The sequence below is a fragment of the Colossoma macropomum genome, unplaced genomic scaffold (genome assembly GCF_904425465.1).
Source record: "Colossoma macropomum unplaced genomic scaffold, Colossoma_macropomum, whole genome shotgun sequence".
Classification (NCBI taxonomy): Eukaryota; Metazoa; Chordata; class Actinopteri; order Characiformes; family Serrasalmidae; genus Colossoma; species Colossoma macropomum.
In genome coordinates, this window is record NW_023494793.1 from 3,171,399 (window position 1) to 3,189,287 (window position 17,889).

At 39.0% G+C, this 17,889-nt stretch overlaps 2 protein-coding genes across 3 annotated transcripts; one reads left to right on the plus strand and one right to left on the minus strand.

The window, feature by feature from the left end:
• Positions 1–4: 4 nt before the first annotated feature.
• LOC118813088 (phospholipase A2-like) lies at positions 5–3,290 on the minus strand. Its single transcript, XM_036578239.1, has 4 exons — positions 3,154–3,290; positions 2,182–2,338; positions 1,221–1,348; positions 5–229 (listed from the first exon to the last, which is right to left on the minus strand). The coding sequence occupies exons 1-4, from the start codon at positions 3,185–3,187 to the stop codon at positions 102–104; spliced, it is 447 nt and encodes a 148-aa protein (XP_036434132.1). The 5' UTR covers positions 3,188–3,290; the 3' UTR covers positions 5–101.
• LOC118813086 (phospholipase A2, minor isoenzyme-like) lies at positions 201–16,579 on the plus strand. 2 transcript variants are annotated; one of them, XM_036578236.1, is made up of 5 exons: positions 201–306; positions 7,387–7,461; positions 12,248–12,389; positions 13,244–13,377; positions 16,282–16,579. In XM_036578236.1, the coding sequence occupies exons 2-5, from the start codon at positions 7,389–7,391 to the stop codon at positions 16,485–16,487; spliced, it is 555 nt and encodes a 184-aa protein (XP_036434129.1). In that variant the 5' UTR covers positions 201–306; positions 7,387–7,388; the 3' UTR covers positions 16,488–16,579. The 2 variants fall into 2 exon arrangements, with proteins under 2 accessions (XP_036434129.1, XP_036434130.1); XM_036578237.1 differs by lacking the exon at positions 201–306 and adding an exon at positions 4,868–5,118.
• The last annotated feature ends 1,310 nt before the right edge of the window (positions 16,580–17,889 follow it).

Genomic DNA, 17,889 nt, shown 5'->3' on the forward strand with positions numbered 1-17,889 from the left:
GTCGTTTCTGTCACCCTGTTATTATTTTCCCTTCATGTACATTTTGTCTGAAATCATCACGTCAATTACAGTTTTCCATCCTCAGATCTGAGGTCAGTCTGTCATTTCTTGCACAGGCTTTGGTCCAGGTTCTTGTGGTCAGAGTTGTAAGTGTGGTTATACTCAGCAAAGCAGTCTGCAGCAACCCGGTCACATTCACACACAGCAGCCTGGCATTTATCATTGGAGCCTAAAAACAAACACACACTTTATATGGTTATATTACAGCTGCATATCGTCGCCGTCGGACACAAAACCTCAAAAACGGTAAGTTTACTGAAGAAGGAAAAAGCACTCTTGTCTTTCACTGTACGTTAATGTAAAAAATAATGATACATTTAGTGTGAAGGACAGCTGGTGTTTTCAAATGATGTCAAAAGATGAGATATAAGGTTTTGTTTCCGACAGTGATGAATTATTCTCACAAAAGTGACCAGCACAAGGACCCAACCCGAAAAAATCAAAATTTAAAATTCAAACTTAAGAACTTCTCTTTTTTTGGAAATACAAACAGTGATAACTGGGTGGATAATTCAAGTAAAATTGAATGATTAAATTTGTTTGATTTTAATAACATTTCCTAATTTAAATGACGAAGTTCATTTTCACAGTGATTTAAAAATGGATGTGTGAATTTTTTATACTTTTCATTTTTCTTTTTCATTATATATATATATATATTTATATATACACACACATATATATTTTGTTATGTCTGTCTATTTTTGTCGCTTTTAAGTTGTTTTTAGTTACTTTTAAGCTCTAAAATTAATTGGAATAGTTTTACATTGAAGTTAAGGGTGTTTTTGCTAGTTACTATTTTGTAGTGATGATATATGTTATATAGCCTTAGATACTAACATACATTAAATTTAAAGCATTCAGCACTTAATACAAAATCTTTTTCTTAATTAAAACAAGAAAAAAAGACGATGAATAACAGATTTGTGGTTAAATTGCAGTAATGAGAATTAATTTAAAAACTTTAAAGCAGAAAAAAGAATAACTGTTAGCTATACCATTCAGAACTCCAGTTATTTGTATATTTTTTATCAGTGTGATGATTATAACAAAAATATTTATGGACATCACTGGAGGGTCATGGGAATGACCCGTCCAAACACACCAAACGTGTTTGTTGATCAACTGCATTTGAGATAAGGGAGTATTGTATGATTTACCTGAGCAGGTGACCTGATTGTTGGAACAGGTGTAGTCATAGACCTTCACATACGGCAGGTCCACTATGGTGGGGCATTCCGGGAGTTTCGTAGCATTCGAGTAGCAGTTGTCATGCACTTCACAGCACCTGAGCAATGAGTAAAATAGTTCATAGCACATCTTTAGAAGTTTGCAGCGCCTTTAATATGTTTGGACAGCAGTAAAAATCACTAGCACGCGTCTTCATAATGCAACAGTTTGGCAGCTTTGCTCACTCCAAAGTGTGTTTTCTGACTATGCTAATTGGACACTAATATTTTAGTTATTAATAAAATGGTGGTATAAAAAAGTGGACACATTACAGAGGAAACACACAAAGTGACTGCTACCATTTTTAGATATGCATATGTACATTTGTCCATACAGTGTCAGAAACCAATAATCAAGTCTATTAGAGATACTGAACAACGTAGTTTGAGGCCATTGTGTTATGAGGCTTACACTTAGCACCATGATAATTGGTGAGGTGTACACTTGTTGGGGTATAAGCTTGTTGCTTCAGCACCAAACTAAAATAGCAAACTTCAAACACCAAACATTGTGTAAATGTAAATTTTTTGCCAAACCGTCACTTAAACTTATATATCACTGCTGTCGGAACAAAACCTCGTACTCCGAAATGTTGACTTTACAAGAGAAAGAAAAAAACATTCTTAATTTTGAATGGAAGTTAATGGAACTAGAATTTTTTCTAAGCACTTTTGGAGCATTTCTCTTCTTCTGTTCTTCATGAAATTTTGGCACATTGTAAAGGTCAGCTGGTATTTTAAAATTCTACAAAAAAGTACAAAATGACAAAAATGGAGATATGAGGTTTTGTTCCGACAGCAGTGAGATGTTGAGGTTGAACGCAGTTAATATATCAATATATTTATAGCACTTTGTCTTAGACTGATTGTTAAGCCTTTCGTTGCTCCATACCGGTCCAGTCGGTCTACAGGGGTGCCAGCCCCCCCTAGTCCGCAGTAGCAACCGTAGTTGTTGTAGATGAAGGGGTTCACGCTGGGCTGGAAACACTGGATCATCTTAGCAAACTGCCACAAGGCACGGGGCACCGTAGCCCCGTGCACCGTACACACTGCAGGAGGAACATCAGAAGGTTCTTGCATTATACCTAACATGCTCTTTGGAACGTTTGATGGGCACTGTAGGTCCAAATGCATTCAGATACCTGCTCGTCTAACATTTATGCCCAAATCAAGAGTACCTCCTCAGCTCTTCTGGAAGGTTCTCTACTAGATGTGACAGGTGTTCCCTGGAGTTCCACAACTCCAACCCATCCCAAAGGTGGTCAGTGGAGCTCTGGATATTTTTTCCAAAGCTTCACAGCATTTATATTTATTTCTTTATTCATTATATTCCTCTAGCTGATACTTGGCATCGGGCTTGGTGACCTTAGGCCACGCATGAGCCTCAGACAGGGGTGTCCAGTCAGAGCCAGCATGACTGCAAGTTTCCATTCCAGACAAGCAAGACCTCACCTCATTCCACATGTTCAATCAGTTGGTCTGACTTTTCAAACGTTTGCTCAGATGTTCATTGTTGGAATGAAAACCTGCAGCCACACCGGCCCTTTGCGGATAAATTTGGACATCCCTGCCTAGAGTGTCCCGTTCTATTGGTCACTGCTTCTCTATGGTGATTATACATGATGTGTGCACCTTACAGTAGCTAAACTCAGTCATTAGAAGGCCTGTCTGGATACATTTGGACAAGCAATGCATGCCTAAGGACTATCTGCAGTGTTCCAGGTGGAGCTGAGAGCTGAGGTCAGAGTAGATGAATCTAGAACGATGAGTTCACCCACGGCTTCGGACTCACCTGTGGCTGTAGTCTCATCTGTTTCTTATGGACTTACCTGTAGTTACTGATGCATTGTGGCTCTAGACTCACCTGAGGCAAAGAGCAGAAGCCAGGAGAGCTGCATGGCTGCTTAAAGTTGTGAAAAATCCTCCTGCTGGACTGTCCTTAAAAAGACAGTGAGAGGAGGAGTGGTGGGAACGGAAGCAGATGAAGGAGGAATGTGGGAGGAACAACAGAGGGATGAGGGAGGATGGGAAGAAGACAGAGCTGATTGGGCAGGTTTGGGCAGTTCAGTGGGCAGCAACAGTTCTAGTTAACCCCTTAAACTTTGAAGGGTCTGAATGTGAGTTCACATTTGAATTCCCCAATTTTAGAACATTAGTTTCATGATGCATAATCATAATCTTTGAACTCTGGTTCTTCTAAGCACAGTCGGTGCTCTCTGATCGTGAAGAACTATTTAAGCTGTAAGTTCAAAGTTGATCTGAGTTTCTACAGCATAGATAAAAAAGCTAATAAACTGGCAAATCAGTATAAATAGATATAAATATGCAAAATGCTACTACAAACAGGATTTTGAACTTTACACTGGTAACAATCTGGGTGGTCTTCTTCTTCTTTGGCCCGAGAATACAACGTCCATCAATTTTCATAAATAACCTGAAAGGTTCAGGGTATAATAATCTTTAAGAAATGGCTAAAACCTAATAAAATTGAGGGTAAAATAATGTTTGTAAACTAATAAAAAGACACTATTTAACAAATGTAAAGATCAGTTAGGTAGATTTGGTCCTTGACAGTTGGAATAATACTATGGCGGAGTTCCATGGTGGGCAGCGATGTAGATACTTATCAGAATAGAGTTGGCTAAGGTCTCTGTGAGATATGTCAAATGACCTTTTCTTTCCGGGTGATTTTTCTGTTTTCAATCGTCTTTCTACTGTAATTTTCTGTTTTAAATTGTCCTTCTGTTATTTTCCATTTGTCATGTTTTATTTTCTCTCAGTTTCTTTTTGTTTTTCTTTTATTTTTTAGTTGTGTTTTGTATGACGTGTTCCATTGTTTGTCATTGCACTATTTTGTAATGTATTGCACTATTTTGTAATTTATAGTATGTCTACTCGACCCCAGGAAGAAAAGTGTCTATCGTGATAGCGGCTATTAGGGATCCTAAAAGAAACAAAACAAACAAAAGGTTGACTTGTCAGACCGCAATACATGTTTCCACTGAGTATCAGTCCATTTCAGATGAGCTCCAGCCCAGAGAAATCGGCGGTGTTTCTGGATATTGTTGATATATGACTTCCACTGTGCAAAGCACAGTCTTAACCTGCATTTGTGGTTGCAGCAATAAACAGTATTTACTGACAATAGTTTGTCAAAGTGTTCCTGAACCTTTGAGGTGACATCATCACAGAAACATCTGAGGGGTTGAAGGTCACGGGCATCGAGTTGTGGTTTTCAGCTTTTTCTTTTACGCACAGAGATTTCTCCATATTCCCTCAATCTGTTGATGATCTTATGCATTGCAGAGGGTGAAATTCCTAAAATCCTTTCAATCGAATTGTATGCATCTTTGGGCAAAGTGCCAAGACTCAACCCATCCTCACTCATAAAAGGACCTAATCATGGTTGCATTACCTGTTTAAGATGTTTTTTAATGTTTTACCATGATTCCCGTTTTGGTCACAATGCCTCTAGTCTTGAAATGCCCGTCCCAACTTTACACTTACATTTACATGGTAATCATATAAGTTAATGAAAGTTATTGAGGGTGTGAGGGTTGATGATAAAAAGATGAGGGTGTGGGGATGCTGTTCAGTGGATTGCTGTCAGACAGGTTGGCTCACATGTGTGATGAGACTAGACACCGTCATTAGAACCAAAGAAGAGACAAAGAGGTGGATGAAGAGGAGGGTGAATGGGTAAAAGATCATATAAGACAGATAAATAGATAGGAGTGAAAGCAGAGGAAAAACAGACTCTAATGCCAAACTGAAAGCTTGACACTGCTGGCTTTGCTTGATGTAGAGGTGCTGGACGTTACAGAATAAGGTAGGATACTGAGATTGTTCTTCAATTTAGCATTAGAAAGAACCCTGCTATTGTCTTTGGGGTCAATTTGAAACCATTCATTGTTTAATGTCTGTGATTTTTTAAAGACATTTTTTTGCTTAATATTTAATGACCTTTCCTAATTTAATAGAGACAACTGGGTGAACATAAAATGAACAAGAAGATGATATGTTTTCAATGTCCTGCAGAAAGAAGAAAAATTAACAATTTACACACATATGTTTTGCTTGTTTTGGATGATATTGCGGTCACAATGATATGCAATTTTATGATCTTCAAAAGTTCCCTCTGTTTTAGGGCCCTAAACTTTGAAATTTCCCAGAGGTTTGCTGGAACAAATTAACCCTAAGGACAAAATAATAAATGTGAAGATAACAGCACTTCCAAATGTTCTGTGGTTGCCAGGTTTTCACTAACATTTATGCACAATTACTGCACAACAAATAAACAAATAATCTCAGAAGACAGAAACTGTCCAATCAGTATTTGTACAGTCTTAAAAATGAAGGTGCTAAAAAGGGCTCTTTGTAGAGATTTTTGAAAACGTGATTTGTGAGTGTGAAGAACCTTTTTAAAGTTTAAAGAACCTCCACGTCGTATAAGGAAAGGTCCATTTAAAAGAACTATTCAAGCTTGACTTGTGAGAGTGAAGGTAAGGGGAAGTATGATGTATATCTGGGTTATTTTTATAGAAGAAGCGTTCTCTGTGTGTAGTCAGTGCTTGTGAGTTTTGGTGCGCTTCCCAGAGCCCTCACAGCCCTGACCTCTCTGCGTGCCAACAAGTTAATCATCACTGCCTTTCGGATGATTTATTAGCATTAAAAATTTGGAATCTGAATGTAACAACAAATGTACAGGAACATCTTTAAAATAAGGAAATGACTGTAAAATAAAGGAATGACTGTAAAACTGTGAGAATGACTGTAAATCTACAGGAATGACTAAAACTACAGGAATGATTAAAACTAGAAAAATGTCTATAAAGCTACAAGAATTCTATAAAACTACAGGAATGACTGTAAAACTAAAGGAAAGACAAAAGCTACAAGAATGCCTGTAAAACTACAGGAATGTCTGTAAATCTATAGGAATGGCTGCAATACTAAAGGAAGGACTAAAACTACAAGAATGTCTGTAAATCTACAAGAATGACTGAAAAACTACAGGAATGTCTAAATCTGCAGGAATGATTGTAAAGCTAAAAGAAAGACTAAAACTACAAGAATGTCTGTAAAACTATAAGAAATACTGTAAAACTACAGGAAAGACTAAATCTACAGCAACACATGTAAATCTACAGGAGCAACTGTAAAGCTACCACAATGCATGTAAAACTGCTGAAAATACAGGAACGACTGTACAACTACAAAATAACTGGAATTACAGGAATGTCTGTAAAAAACAAGAATGAGTGTATAACTATGAAAGCAACTGTAAAACTACAGGGGCATCTGTAAAGGTCAAGAATGATTGCAAAATACTTGAATAAAAGAAACACCACAGTGATAACTGTAAAACTACTAGACTGGCTGCACAACTATAACAATGACTATATAAATAGAATGACTGTAAAACTACAGAAATTACAGTAAAACTACAAGAATGACTGTAAAACTACAGTAATGACTAAAAATATACCTATAGAAAAGACTAAATCTACAGGAAGACATGTAAAACTACAGGAGTAACTGTAAAGCCACCACAACGTACAACTGTAAAAACACAGGAACATCTGTACAACTGCAAAAATAACTGTAAAATTACAGAAAGTTCTGTGAAACTACATGATGAGTGTGGAACTATAAGAGCAACTCTACAGGATTAACCGTAAAACTATAGGAATGACAGTAAAACTAAAAGAATAGCTGTGAAAATACAGGAATGACTGTAAAACTACAGAAATGACAGTAACAGTGTGGGAAGTGCAGAAATATTCAGTAATTTTTAAAATGTTTAATTGCACTGTGACATAGTGCACAGTGAGTTCTCTGGTCACTCATAATGGTGAGCTCCTCTTTGTCACGCCACAATAGCTGTGAGCTCAGGTTAGTTACAGTGGTCTATTATGGAGTCTTGTCCACTTTATATTGTTCTGCTGTTGTTCACTTAAACGTTAAGTCAAAGTGGGTTTAATTCACCATCAATAAGTGTTCATTTGTGTAATAAAATACCCAGAATGCCACTCCAGTCGTTTTCACTGCAGTAAATGTTGCTGTTGATCTGCTCTTTGTCTCGGCTCTTCCTCAGTGATGGAGTTCGGTGCTGCTGTGCTGCTGCTGCTGTACGTGAACGTGCTGGTTTGTGGGAGCGATGCGAACATAAGTAAGAGCCACACTTCACTGTTATTACTGTGCATTAATACAGTACAGTGAGTCTGATTAACGCTAATGACTCTTTAATCTCGTTATGCAGTTAAACATGACTGACTTACACTAATGAATTATTCACTGCACTCTCAAAACATGGTTCTTCAAGGGCTCTTTAGCAAAAGCAACAGTTCTACTATGAACCATGAGTTCAATATAGAACCATTCCATGCTTAAATGGTTCTCTGTATGGTGAAATTGTTCTTCAGATTGATGCAGAATATGTTGTATATGGTTCTATATACCATCTGCTATTGTCACGATGTCAAGCTTGTAAAAGTAGAAGAACCCTTTTTGGTTCTATATAGAACCATATACTCCAGCTCGACAACATCAGCCCCATCACACCACTGGCAACCCCCTACCTTCCCTCACTCTCCGACACTCAGGCTGCACTTAATATAAGTGAAGAAGATGTGAGCTTGGTCTTCCAGTGACCAGTAAAGCACCAGGTCCAGACGTTGGTTCCCCCTCCTGCATCAAATCCGGTGGTGACCAACTGGCTCCAGTCTTCACGCAGATCTTCTACAGATCTTCTACAGATCCCTAGAGCTATGCAAGTCCCCTCCTGCTTCAGAAGTTCCTCATCACAGTCCCCAAGAAACCCTTCATCACAGGACTGAGTGACTACAGGCCTGTCGCTTTAACGTCTTGGTCATGAAGTCATTTGAACGACTGGTGTTGGCCCACCTGAAGGATGTCACAGAACACCTGCTGGACCCCCTACAGTTTATCTACCAGGCAAACAGGTCAGTGGATGATGCAGTTAACAAGGGACTTCACTACATCCGGCAACACCTTGACTGCCCAGGGACATTCAGCACCATATCCTCTCCTCCAGTTCACTGTACCCCCAGCCATCTGTCAGTGGATCACCAGCTTCCTGACAGACAGGGAACCGCAGGTGCAGCTGGGGGAAGTTACGTCTGGTGTACGGACAGTCAGCACTGGTGCTCGTCAAGGATGTCCACTCTCCCCACTGCTCTTCTCTCTGTCTACACCAACAACTACACCTCTAAGGACCCATCTGTTAAACTTCTGAAGTTTGCAGACGACAGTACAGTCATTGGACTCATCCAAGATGGTGACGGGTCAGCATATCGGCTGAACGTTGAACAGCTGGTTGAACTCGTTCAAGAGCTGAACGCGCTCAAGACTGTTAACCGTGGAAACCCTGAAGTTTCTGGGAACTACACACTTAAAAATAATGGTTCTTTAAGGGTTCTTTAGTAAAGAAAGTGGTTCTATATAGAACCATGAATACTCAAGGCACCCTCTGCAAGATTCAAATCGTTCCTTGCATCATGAAATACTTCTTCAGATTGATGGAGGATATGCTGTAGATGACTCTGTATAGGACCAAAAATGGTTTGCTATTGGTGCAAGCTTGACATTGTGACCCTTGAAGAACCATCATTTTTAAGAGTGTACCATTTTTCAAGACCTGAAGTGGGGGACCAACATCAACTCCATCCTCAAATAGGCCCGGCAGAGGAACTTTCTGTGGCCGATGAGGAAGTTGAACAGTTGAACCAGTTCTACATCGCAGTAATCAAATCTGCCCTGTGCACGTCCATTATGGTCTGGTTCAGAACCAAAAAAACATGATAGGAACTCATGTGTCAAACACAAGGCCTGTGGGCCAAGTCAGGCCTGTGGCACAATCCTATTTGGCCTGTGAAACAATTTAAATTAAAATGAAATTAAATTTTTTAATTTTTAGCCTGTTTCACCCTGAGCTGCACTACAGTCCCCAACATGCACTGCAAAATAAAGTGCACTCTGACACCCTTCCCCCAAAACCATCTAGGATCAGCGGTTACACAAAAAGAAAAGATGCCTGGTGTGCACGTCAAGCAAATAGGCAGTTTTAAGGATCCTACCTCTTGGGGACATTTAAAAGGGTTTAACAGTCATCTGTTGCTTTTTATTTTAAATTATTTTTTAATAGTTATGTATTCAATTCCTATTTTGTTTTGGCATATTTTGAAAATGGCTTGTTTGCGCCATATTCGTGGCAAAATGTCAAGTGAAACGAAAACACAGCTGGCCCGTGGACCTGGTGAGATTTTTTAATATGGCCCTTTTGGTGGTTGAGTTTGACACCCCTGCTCTAGGACTTGCACTCTTTAAGAACCAGGAAATGGGCAGAGAAGATCATTACAGACTCCTCACACCCTGGACAGAGCCTTTTTCAACTCCTCACCTCCGGCAGGTGCTACAGAACCCTGTAATCTAAGACTGCCAGACATAGAAGCAGCTTTGTTCTTCAGGCCATCACCCTCATAAACAGCTAACCAGTAATATCATCTGCTGGACCACAGCTAATCTTGTCTTCTCCAGGTTGTTATTACATTCTGCTTCACATCTGTACCATTGTACACCATGATCTCATTCCTATACATGATGTACACTACTGTCGTCTGCACTACCACACACTGTATATTACTTGTCCATATATAGTCTTCATATTGCATGTATACTATGTATACTGTGTATACTGTACATTGTGTATTGTCTGCGAATAACATGTACATTAACCCACATTTATCACACATCTCAGATTAATTATGCTGGTCTGGTGTCAGTTTTTGCCTTTCACATAGCATTGAATAGAACGAGATGGACTGATGAGGCCTGATCTTAGATCAGTGTTCTTACACTGCAGGGCTTAATGAATAAGAGCAAATGTCTTTATATTGCATATGATACTAGAAAGACACCAAAAGCCAGAACCAAATTCCTTGTGTGTGTCAACATACTTGGCCAATAAACCAGATCCTAATTCTGACTCTGATGTACAACACATTCTCCATCAATCTGAAGAACCATTTCACCACCATGGGAGGTTTTTTTAAAGTACAGGGTGATTCAAAAAGATTCATCCGATTTCAAAGCGCCATATTTTTCCAACCGTGAGGCGCCGAGGAACAATCACAATCCAGTTGAAAGAGGGGGTCATAGAGTTTCTGACTGTCAGTGGAAGATGGCTCCCTTCAGTCTGAGAGGAGATGAGACCCCTGAGCAGAAAGCGTTCTGCGTTCTCCACTTCAATAAGAGTGAATCCGTCATAACTGTGCAGTGTGATTTTCGTGGGCAGTGAAGCTCCAACAGCTCAGAGCGTTCGTCGTTGGTTCCACAACACTGGATGATCTCCGAAATCGCACTGAAAGAGCCGTGAGTGCAGCGACACCCGACACGCTCAATCCAGTATGGGATGAATCTGACTATGGTGTTGATGTTGTCTGTACAGCTGGAGGAGGTTCATACTGAGAACTTCTACAATTACATAATAAACTTTATGCTCATTTAAACCATTTACAGTTTACTGCACTGATCTGTAATGATTTATAAGAGAAACAAATATTTTGAAATCGGATGAATCTTTTTGAATCACCTGTATTTCAATTATTAGGTGAAAGATTTTCTTAAGGTTTATGAACATGGTTGGAACACACTATGCCGTATCGGCTCTCTGTGCATGCAGGCCTCTGTGTGTGTGTGTGTGTGTGTGTGTTTAGGCCTCTGTGTACGTGCAAACTGTGACTGCGTGACTCTGAAGGCGAGTTCAGGCTTTGTCTGTTTATCCCAGAGTGCCACAAATTGTTTCGATGAGTTTCGTCTTGAACATGAATTGTAACTATGATAAGGACACGCGGCTATTATCTATGAACCTTGGCCTGCACACACACACACCCACACGTTTGTCTTGCTATACATATGAGGATGTCCATAGGTTTCCATTGATTTTTGTGTTACTGTAGCTAACCAATACTACCCCTAAACCTAACCCTAACCTTAACCTCAGTATCCAAAAGGCAATTTTTCTGCTCTTTTAGTTTTCAAATAAAAAAGTAATTGTGGTGAAAACAACTCATGCTCAAGTTGGGACCAGCAAAATATCCTCACTTGAGCAAAAATTTCATATAGTCCCATTGTTGCGAGGTCCTCACAAGTATAGCAATACAAGAACACGCACACGCACCCCCCCCCAACCCCCCGTCACCCAGTTTTGACCATAACTTGACTTTTTAATCCATTTTATGTGCAAAGCATAAATTGTAACACATTCTTGTTTAGTCATAATTAGAAATAACCTCGGTCACAGTTGGAGATAATCAATAGATTCTAATAAATTCTAATAGATCTAACTTGATCTGTGCTCTCTTGATCAATGATGAAATGGACAGGTGTGACGTATGAAGTGATATGATGCGATCAAGAGCACGGCCCCATCTTCTTTACATGTGTTTTGACTTATAGATGATGCCATAATCGAAGGTAATGGGTTAAGGCCATTGGAATGTGAATGTATAGGTAATGGAATATGAATGAGTAGAAGTGAAAAGGCTGAAGGAGGATGACGAGACTTTTACAAGAAAAACAAGTCTGTGTGTCACCAAGACTGAGGCTGACTGAAGAAACACAGTGTATGTGAAAGGTACGACAGCTATAACAGAGCTCAGTGTAGTCAGAGTTGCACGTGACGGTAAGACAGACCAGGTGAGACGAGGTGATGGAGAGAGCAGTATAAAGAATTAAAACATAAAAACATTTTCTCCGTCACTCCTGGTATGTTTTTCCACAAAAGAACCATTTAATAATGCAATTTTTTTCTAGTGTTCGTGGTTCTATATAGAACCATTGTTTTTACTAAAGAGCCCTTGAGGAACTATCTGTGGTGTAGTCATTATCACTGAACCCAGTGTTTGTTTGTTTGTTTGTTTGTTTGTTGTGTACAGACTGGAATGAGCGTAATTTGGTGCAGTTCAGAGAGATGATTAAGTGCGTTCTGCCGAATAGCTCTCCGCTGGAAGACTTTGCGGATTACGGCTGCTTCTGCGGATTGGGAGGTCAGGGAACGCCGGTGGACCAACTGGACCAGTCAGTACAATAATGGCAATTACATATACAATACACTCATATACACTGTCTTGGCTCACATTGCATGTGAGGACTTCATAGGTTTCAACTGGTTTTTGTATAACTGTAACCTGGTAACACACTTACACCTAAACCTGACCCTAACCTTAACCTCAGTGTCCAAAAGCCAGGTAATTGTGAAAAAATAGAACACAAATGGATTAAATTACATATTTTAGTGGATATTCCATGATTGAACATGTGGTTTGCTGTCCCACAATAAAAAACTATTTTAAGACAATGTTCAGATGCAAAATCATCATTTATAGAGTACTTTCCTTTGGGAGGAGTCCCAAACCCTAACCTCTCAATTTACACTTCTGAAAATAGTACTTACGATTTTTACATTTTTTTTTTAATGTTGTTACTTTTACAGTGAAGTTGAAAGATTTATTATGAGTTTTATTTTTCAATAAAAAGTGTGATTCAAAAAATGCTGTCACATATTTTCATGTCACTACCAAAACACAGTTTTAGTCCATAGGCGGAGTCTTATTTTAGCCACGCCCCTGCATTTTAGAGCAGCAGAGGTCTGAAAATCAGTGTGGATCATTAAAAATTGTCATATATTTTCTGCAGTTAAGTACTTCTAAGTACTTCTGCTGAAAATGAGCTAAAATTGTCACTACCGAAAAATTGTGGGTCCAGGCCTGTATTCCTGTAGCTCCTGTAACTCCAGTGTATGTGGTTTCTCGTACAGTTAAAGCTTAGGGATGTAATAAGTCTGCAAATGTCAGAGCTAAAGACAAGCTGAGCATCTGAAAGCGTCTATAATGGACCATCACAATAAAGTGTTACTAATCCATGTGTTCTAGATGCTGCTTTGTTCATGATAACTGCTACTCAAAGGCCTCAAATCTCAGCTCCTGTGACTCCCTCCTGGACAGCCCCTACGTCAACACCTACAACTTCCGCTGTGACTCCTCCACCAACAACGTCACCTGCCTGAGTGAGTAAAACGCACCACTCGGTCATCCCAAAGCTGCACCAGATATTTAGATGACTGTAGATATTTGCAGTTTGCGTCACATTGCAAAATGTTCCTGACCAAGACTGGACTGGAAGATAGATGCTAAAAAACCTCCTTGTTAGTGCGCTTAGGAAGCTAGCTAACTTGCCAAATTATAAACAACAACAACACTCATGATACACTCATGAGAGGACAGTGCTGCACACTGATTTGGGGCAAAAAAGTGAAGATAACAGGCTGATAACTAAATGGAAGCTGTGGAGTGACTTGTGTGCAGCTGCTGTTAGCCAAGGAGCTAACATTGCGGTTTGCATGCTGGCTAACTCATCTAAAACAAACAGTAGAACCACAAAAATAAAGACTAGAAAGAAACTTGAGAAAGCTAACAAATAACATCAAAATGTTAAAGTGGTTGCTGAGGTCCTGCTAGACCAAGGGTCACAACCTAAATGTTAAGAAGAGCCATTTTGTCCTTTCAACAAAAATCAGCCCACTTTGGGAGCCATGACATTTTATGTCCATTTTATTGAATAAAATTATTATTGAAATAATGTTTTAACAACTATACTGTAAATATGTCATACGTGCTGATGTGCTAGCATAGTCTAAAAATATAAACTAAAACACAGACTGACTTTGCTCTGCTTTAAGCTTTAGCTCAGCTGTAGCTGCTTTTCTCACATCTCCAGCAGGAAACTTTTCCACAAAAGTAGAACAGTTTCTTGTAAAATGTCTCTCAAGGTTCAAGTTTTTACGAGGCGAAGTCGCTTCTCATTCGCCAGCTTCTTGTTCGAATTTTCCCGTTCCACCTTAAATGGTGCCTGAGAAAGTAACTGCTGCACCATTTAAGGTGGAACGGGAAAATTCGAGCAAGAAGCTGGCGAATGAGAAACTCATTTCAACTTTGCAACTTTTTAGTGTTTGTCAGTTTGTCATTAAACGTATCAGGAAACCAGCTGGAGTGATTATAAGTGCAAATAAGTTTAGCTTATCGATGTTCATCTCAAATCTTTCTTTTCTTTGCCATTTTGTTACCTGCTAGCTAGGTGAGATTGTTGTCTGCATTGCTATGGTGACCAGCAGTCTGCGCTGATCTTCAGGGTTAAAGGGTGAATTAGCAGTTCTACATTAACTCCAGAGTTTAAGACCATTTATTGTTAAACTGTGTTGAACGATCAGCAGAGCTTTATTTTACTGTAAAGGAGGATTATTTTATTTTTACCTACTAATCTGATTTTGCTGTGGAGCCACAACAGGACAGTAAAAGAGCTGCATGCAGCTCCAGAGCCGCATGTTGCCAACCCCTCTGCTAGACTGTCACTACTGTATTCCAGGTTTCTGACCACAGTATCATCCAATCTGACTGACCAATCTGGCTGACACAACAGGCAGCTCTGCAAAGTTTATTAGATTTGTTTCAAGCCTTTAATAAATTATCACACATCAGTTTTTAAATCTGAAGCTCTAGTTGGTTAAAATATGAAACTGGTGATGTTTAAAAGCTTAACTGTCCCTAAAAGTATGCCGTTTTCTACCCGTCCAAAGCCGAAAAAAATGTAAAAAATGTTGTTGTCGTCTGTTTTCCGCCAATTTGGTACTTACAATGTTCTTTTACTACAAAAGCTGGAGTGGGCTTTGTGAAGATGTCAAAGCAATCATCTGAAATTACTTTAACGCATCGAGTCATTAGTGGTTAGATATAAACTGCTATTACCTACCATGATTAGTTTTAGGTTTAAGTTTCCTGTGTTGTTTTTTGATGTCTGTTGTTTGATTTTAACCTAGTTTTGTCATCTTCTTTGGACTGAAGTTGTGTCCATGCTGAGCGGACGCATGCGTTAAAGTGAAGGTGCTGCAGTGTTGGTTGTGCTCATGTGAATTCAGCTTTCTGATTGGTTGCTATTGTTTTGTATCAGGGCGAAAATGTTGGAATATGTAGGGTAACGACTGTACTGCTGTTAGGATTAACCTATAGCCTGAATAGCCTATAGCACGTTTTGCCTATAGCATGTTTAGCCTATAGCACGTTTTGCAAATGTCTATGAAGTTCGTCTACCCACCGTGTGTGTGTATAGAATTTGGGGTGGGCTGGTCTACATCAAGTAACTTCCAGTCCCATTCAGGCCCTGCAAAGCAGTGGCACTGTTCTCACCAAGTTCACCAAAGTTGAATATTTTTGTGAAAATTATTTAGTTTAATTATTTATAAAAGTTTAGAATGCGCAATCACTCATCAGGGCAAATTCCATTGCAATGAATGTAATTTGGTTCACAAAATCTTGCTGGAAAAATACAAGTGAGATTAGACTTTAATGCCGAAATGGTCAGAACCCATTGACTGAATTATTTACATCTGTCCAGTAAAATTGATTATCTGAGCTGCATTCTACCTGTGTTTTTATTGTGATAACAGCATTTCTTTCATAATAACTGTATCATAACACTGAGCACTGGTTGATAAGTTTTAGCACGTGCTTTTTACTCCACAGCTGCAGCTAATTGTTACAATTTTTTACTTTTGCACATACAGGAAAAGAACATGGACACACTAGATAATTTCTGTAGGATAATATTTGACCTGCAGCCCATTTGGTCAGATTCTGAAGAACAGAGTCATCAAATTCTGACCAACTGAACAAACTGTGTTTGAGCTGAACAGAAAGTAATTCATCAAACCAAACGGGCTGTGAAACGCTTTACCGACTGACTGAACTGAACCACATTCAGCTTCATCTGGTGAAGCACTGAAAAAGCTGAGCTCAACCTGATATTCACTCAGTTTTACGGCTCTGTCTGTAACGCTCTGTCTGTAATGGTGATGCTGTGATGATCTACTGTAGGATTATAATTTGCTGATGTCTGTGTTTGTGTGTTTGTGTCTCAGGCAGTAATAAAGAGTGTGACATGTTTATCTGCGAGTGCGACCGAGTGGCCTCAGCGTGTTTTGGAGTTGCTCCCTACAACACATCCAACAACCATCTGTCCTCCAGCCTATGTAAATCAGCCTCCGGGGGGTCCAGCAGCTCCACACTGACCACTGTCTCTCTCGCACTGATCCTAGTACTCAAGCTGACCAGCATGGCCTACTGACCTCAGACCCCTAGGAATCATTATGCACTGAAATTGCACATACAGTAGTTTGTTTGTAGGGGTATGATAAATAAAGATGCTGTTTTACAGTTTGTTTTGTGTCTGTTCTGATTTTCTTATTTATTTATAGTGTTGACAGCTTAAAGAGAACAGGCACGCAACTTAAAAGTATAAGGATGAGACTTTTTAAAAAGCAAGAATGGTTTTAAAAGAATGTGTATGACTTTAAAACTAAATCTGTGACTTACGATATCTATGGAATTACTTTAAAGGAACAGAGATGCCTCTAAAAGAGCACGTAGGACAAGAACAGCGATGATAAAAAACTATTTTAAAGATTACTTTAAAAGAACAGGGATGGCTTTAAAAGAACAGGGATGGATTTAAAGGAACAGGGATGACTTTAGAAGATCAGGGATGACTGTAAAAGAACAGGGATGACTTTAAAAGATCTAGGATGACGAAAAGATCAGGGGTGAATAAAAAAACAGAGATGACTTTAAAAGAACAGGAATGACTTTGAAAGAACATTATAACATTGAAGACATTGAAGGCAGAAAAAATATGTATAAATTTAAAAGAACAGGGATGACTTTGGGGTTGCGGATTTCATTCATAAATCCAGTTTCTTTGATGATGTGTGTATAAAATTATTCTATGATGAATCTTATGAGTATCAGTCAGTTTGTATGAAGCTGTAAAAATGAAGATGTTTTGATGATAATCAGAGCTGTAAGTGATTTTATGATAACTGATAAATCTCTACAGCATTAAGACTGAACTGATAAAGACACTGACACCCACAATGCCTCATTTCTGAAAACAGATAACCAAAAACTCACTAATTAAGCAGATATTCAGAGCGTTTTTGACAACAAATTCCAATAAACAGAATATTATAGCTTATTATTTAATAAAACTTCCATTTTTTATCATGTCCTAATTTATGTTGTTCCCAAAATACTGTAAACTGTGAATAACGTGTTGGTTTGAGTTGTGGTGTCTAGTTTATAGCATTTCAAATCTACACTATATGAGTTATTACTATATAAGTTATTATTTTAACAAGTGAATCCAAACTTGAGTGGTAGTGTATGTGACTGTGTTGGTTTTTGTGACATCACAAATACAATCAGTTCAAAACAAGCCTAGCTTCCGTGAATACGGGGTGATTCAAAAAGATACATCCGATTTCAAAGCACCATATTTTTACCACCGTGAGGCGCCGAGGAACCAATCACAATCCAATTGAAAGAGGGGGTCATAGAGTTTCTGACTGTCAGTGGAAGATGGCTCCCTTCAGTCTGAGAGGAGATGAGACCCCTGAGCAGAAAGCGTTCTGCGTTCTCCACTTCAATAAGAGTGAATCCGTCATAACTGTGCAGAGTGATTTTCGTGGGCA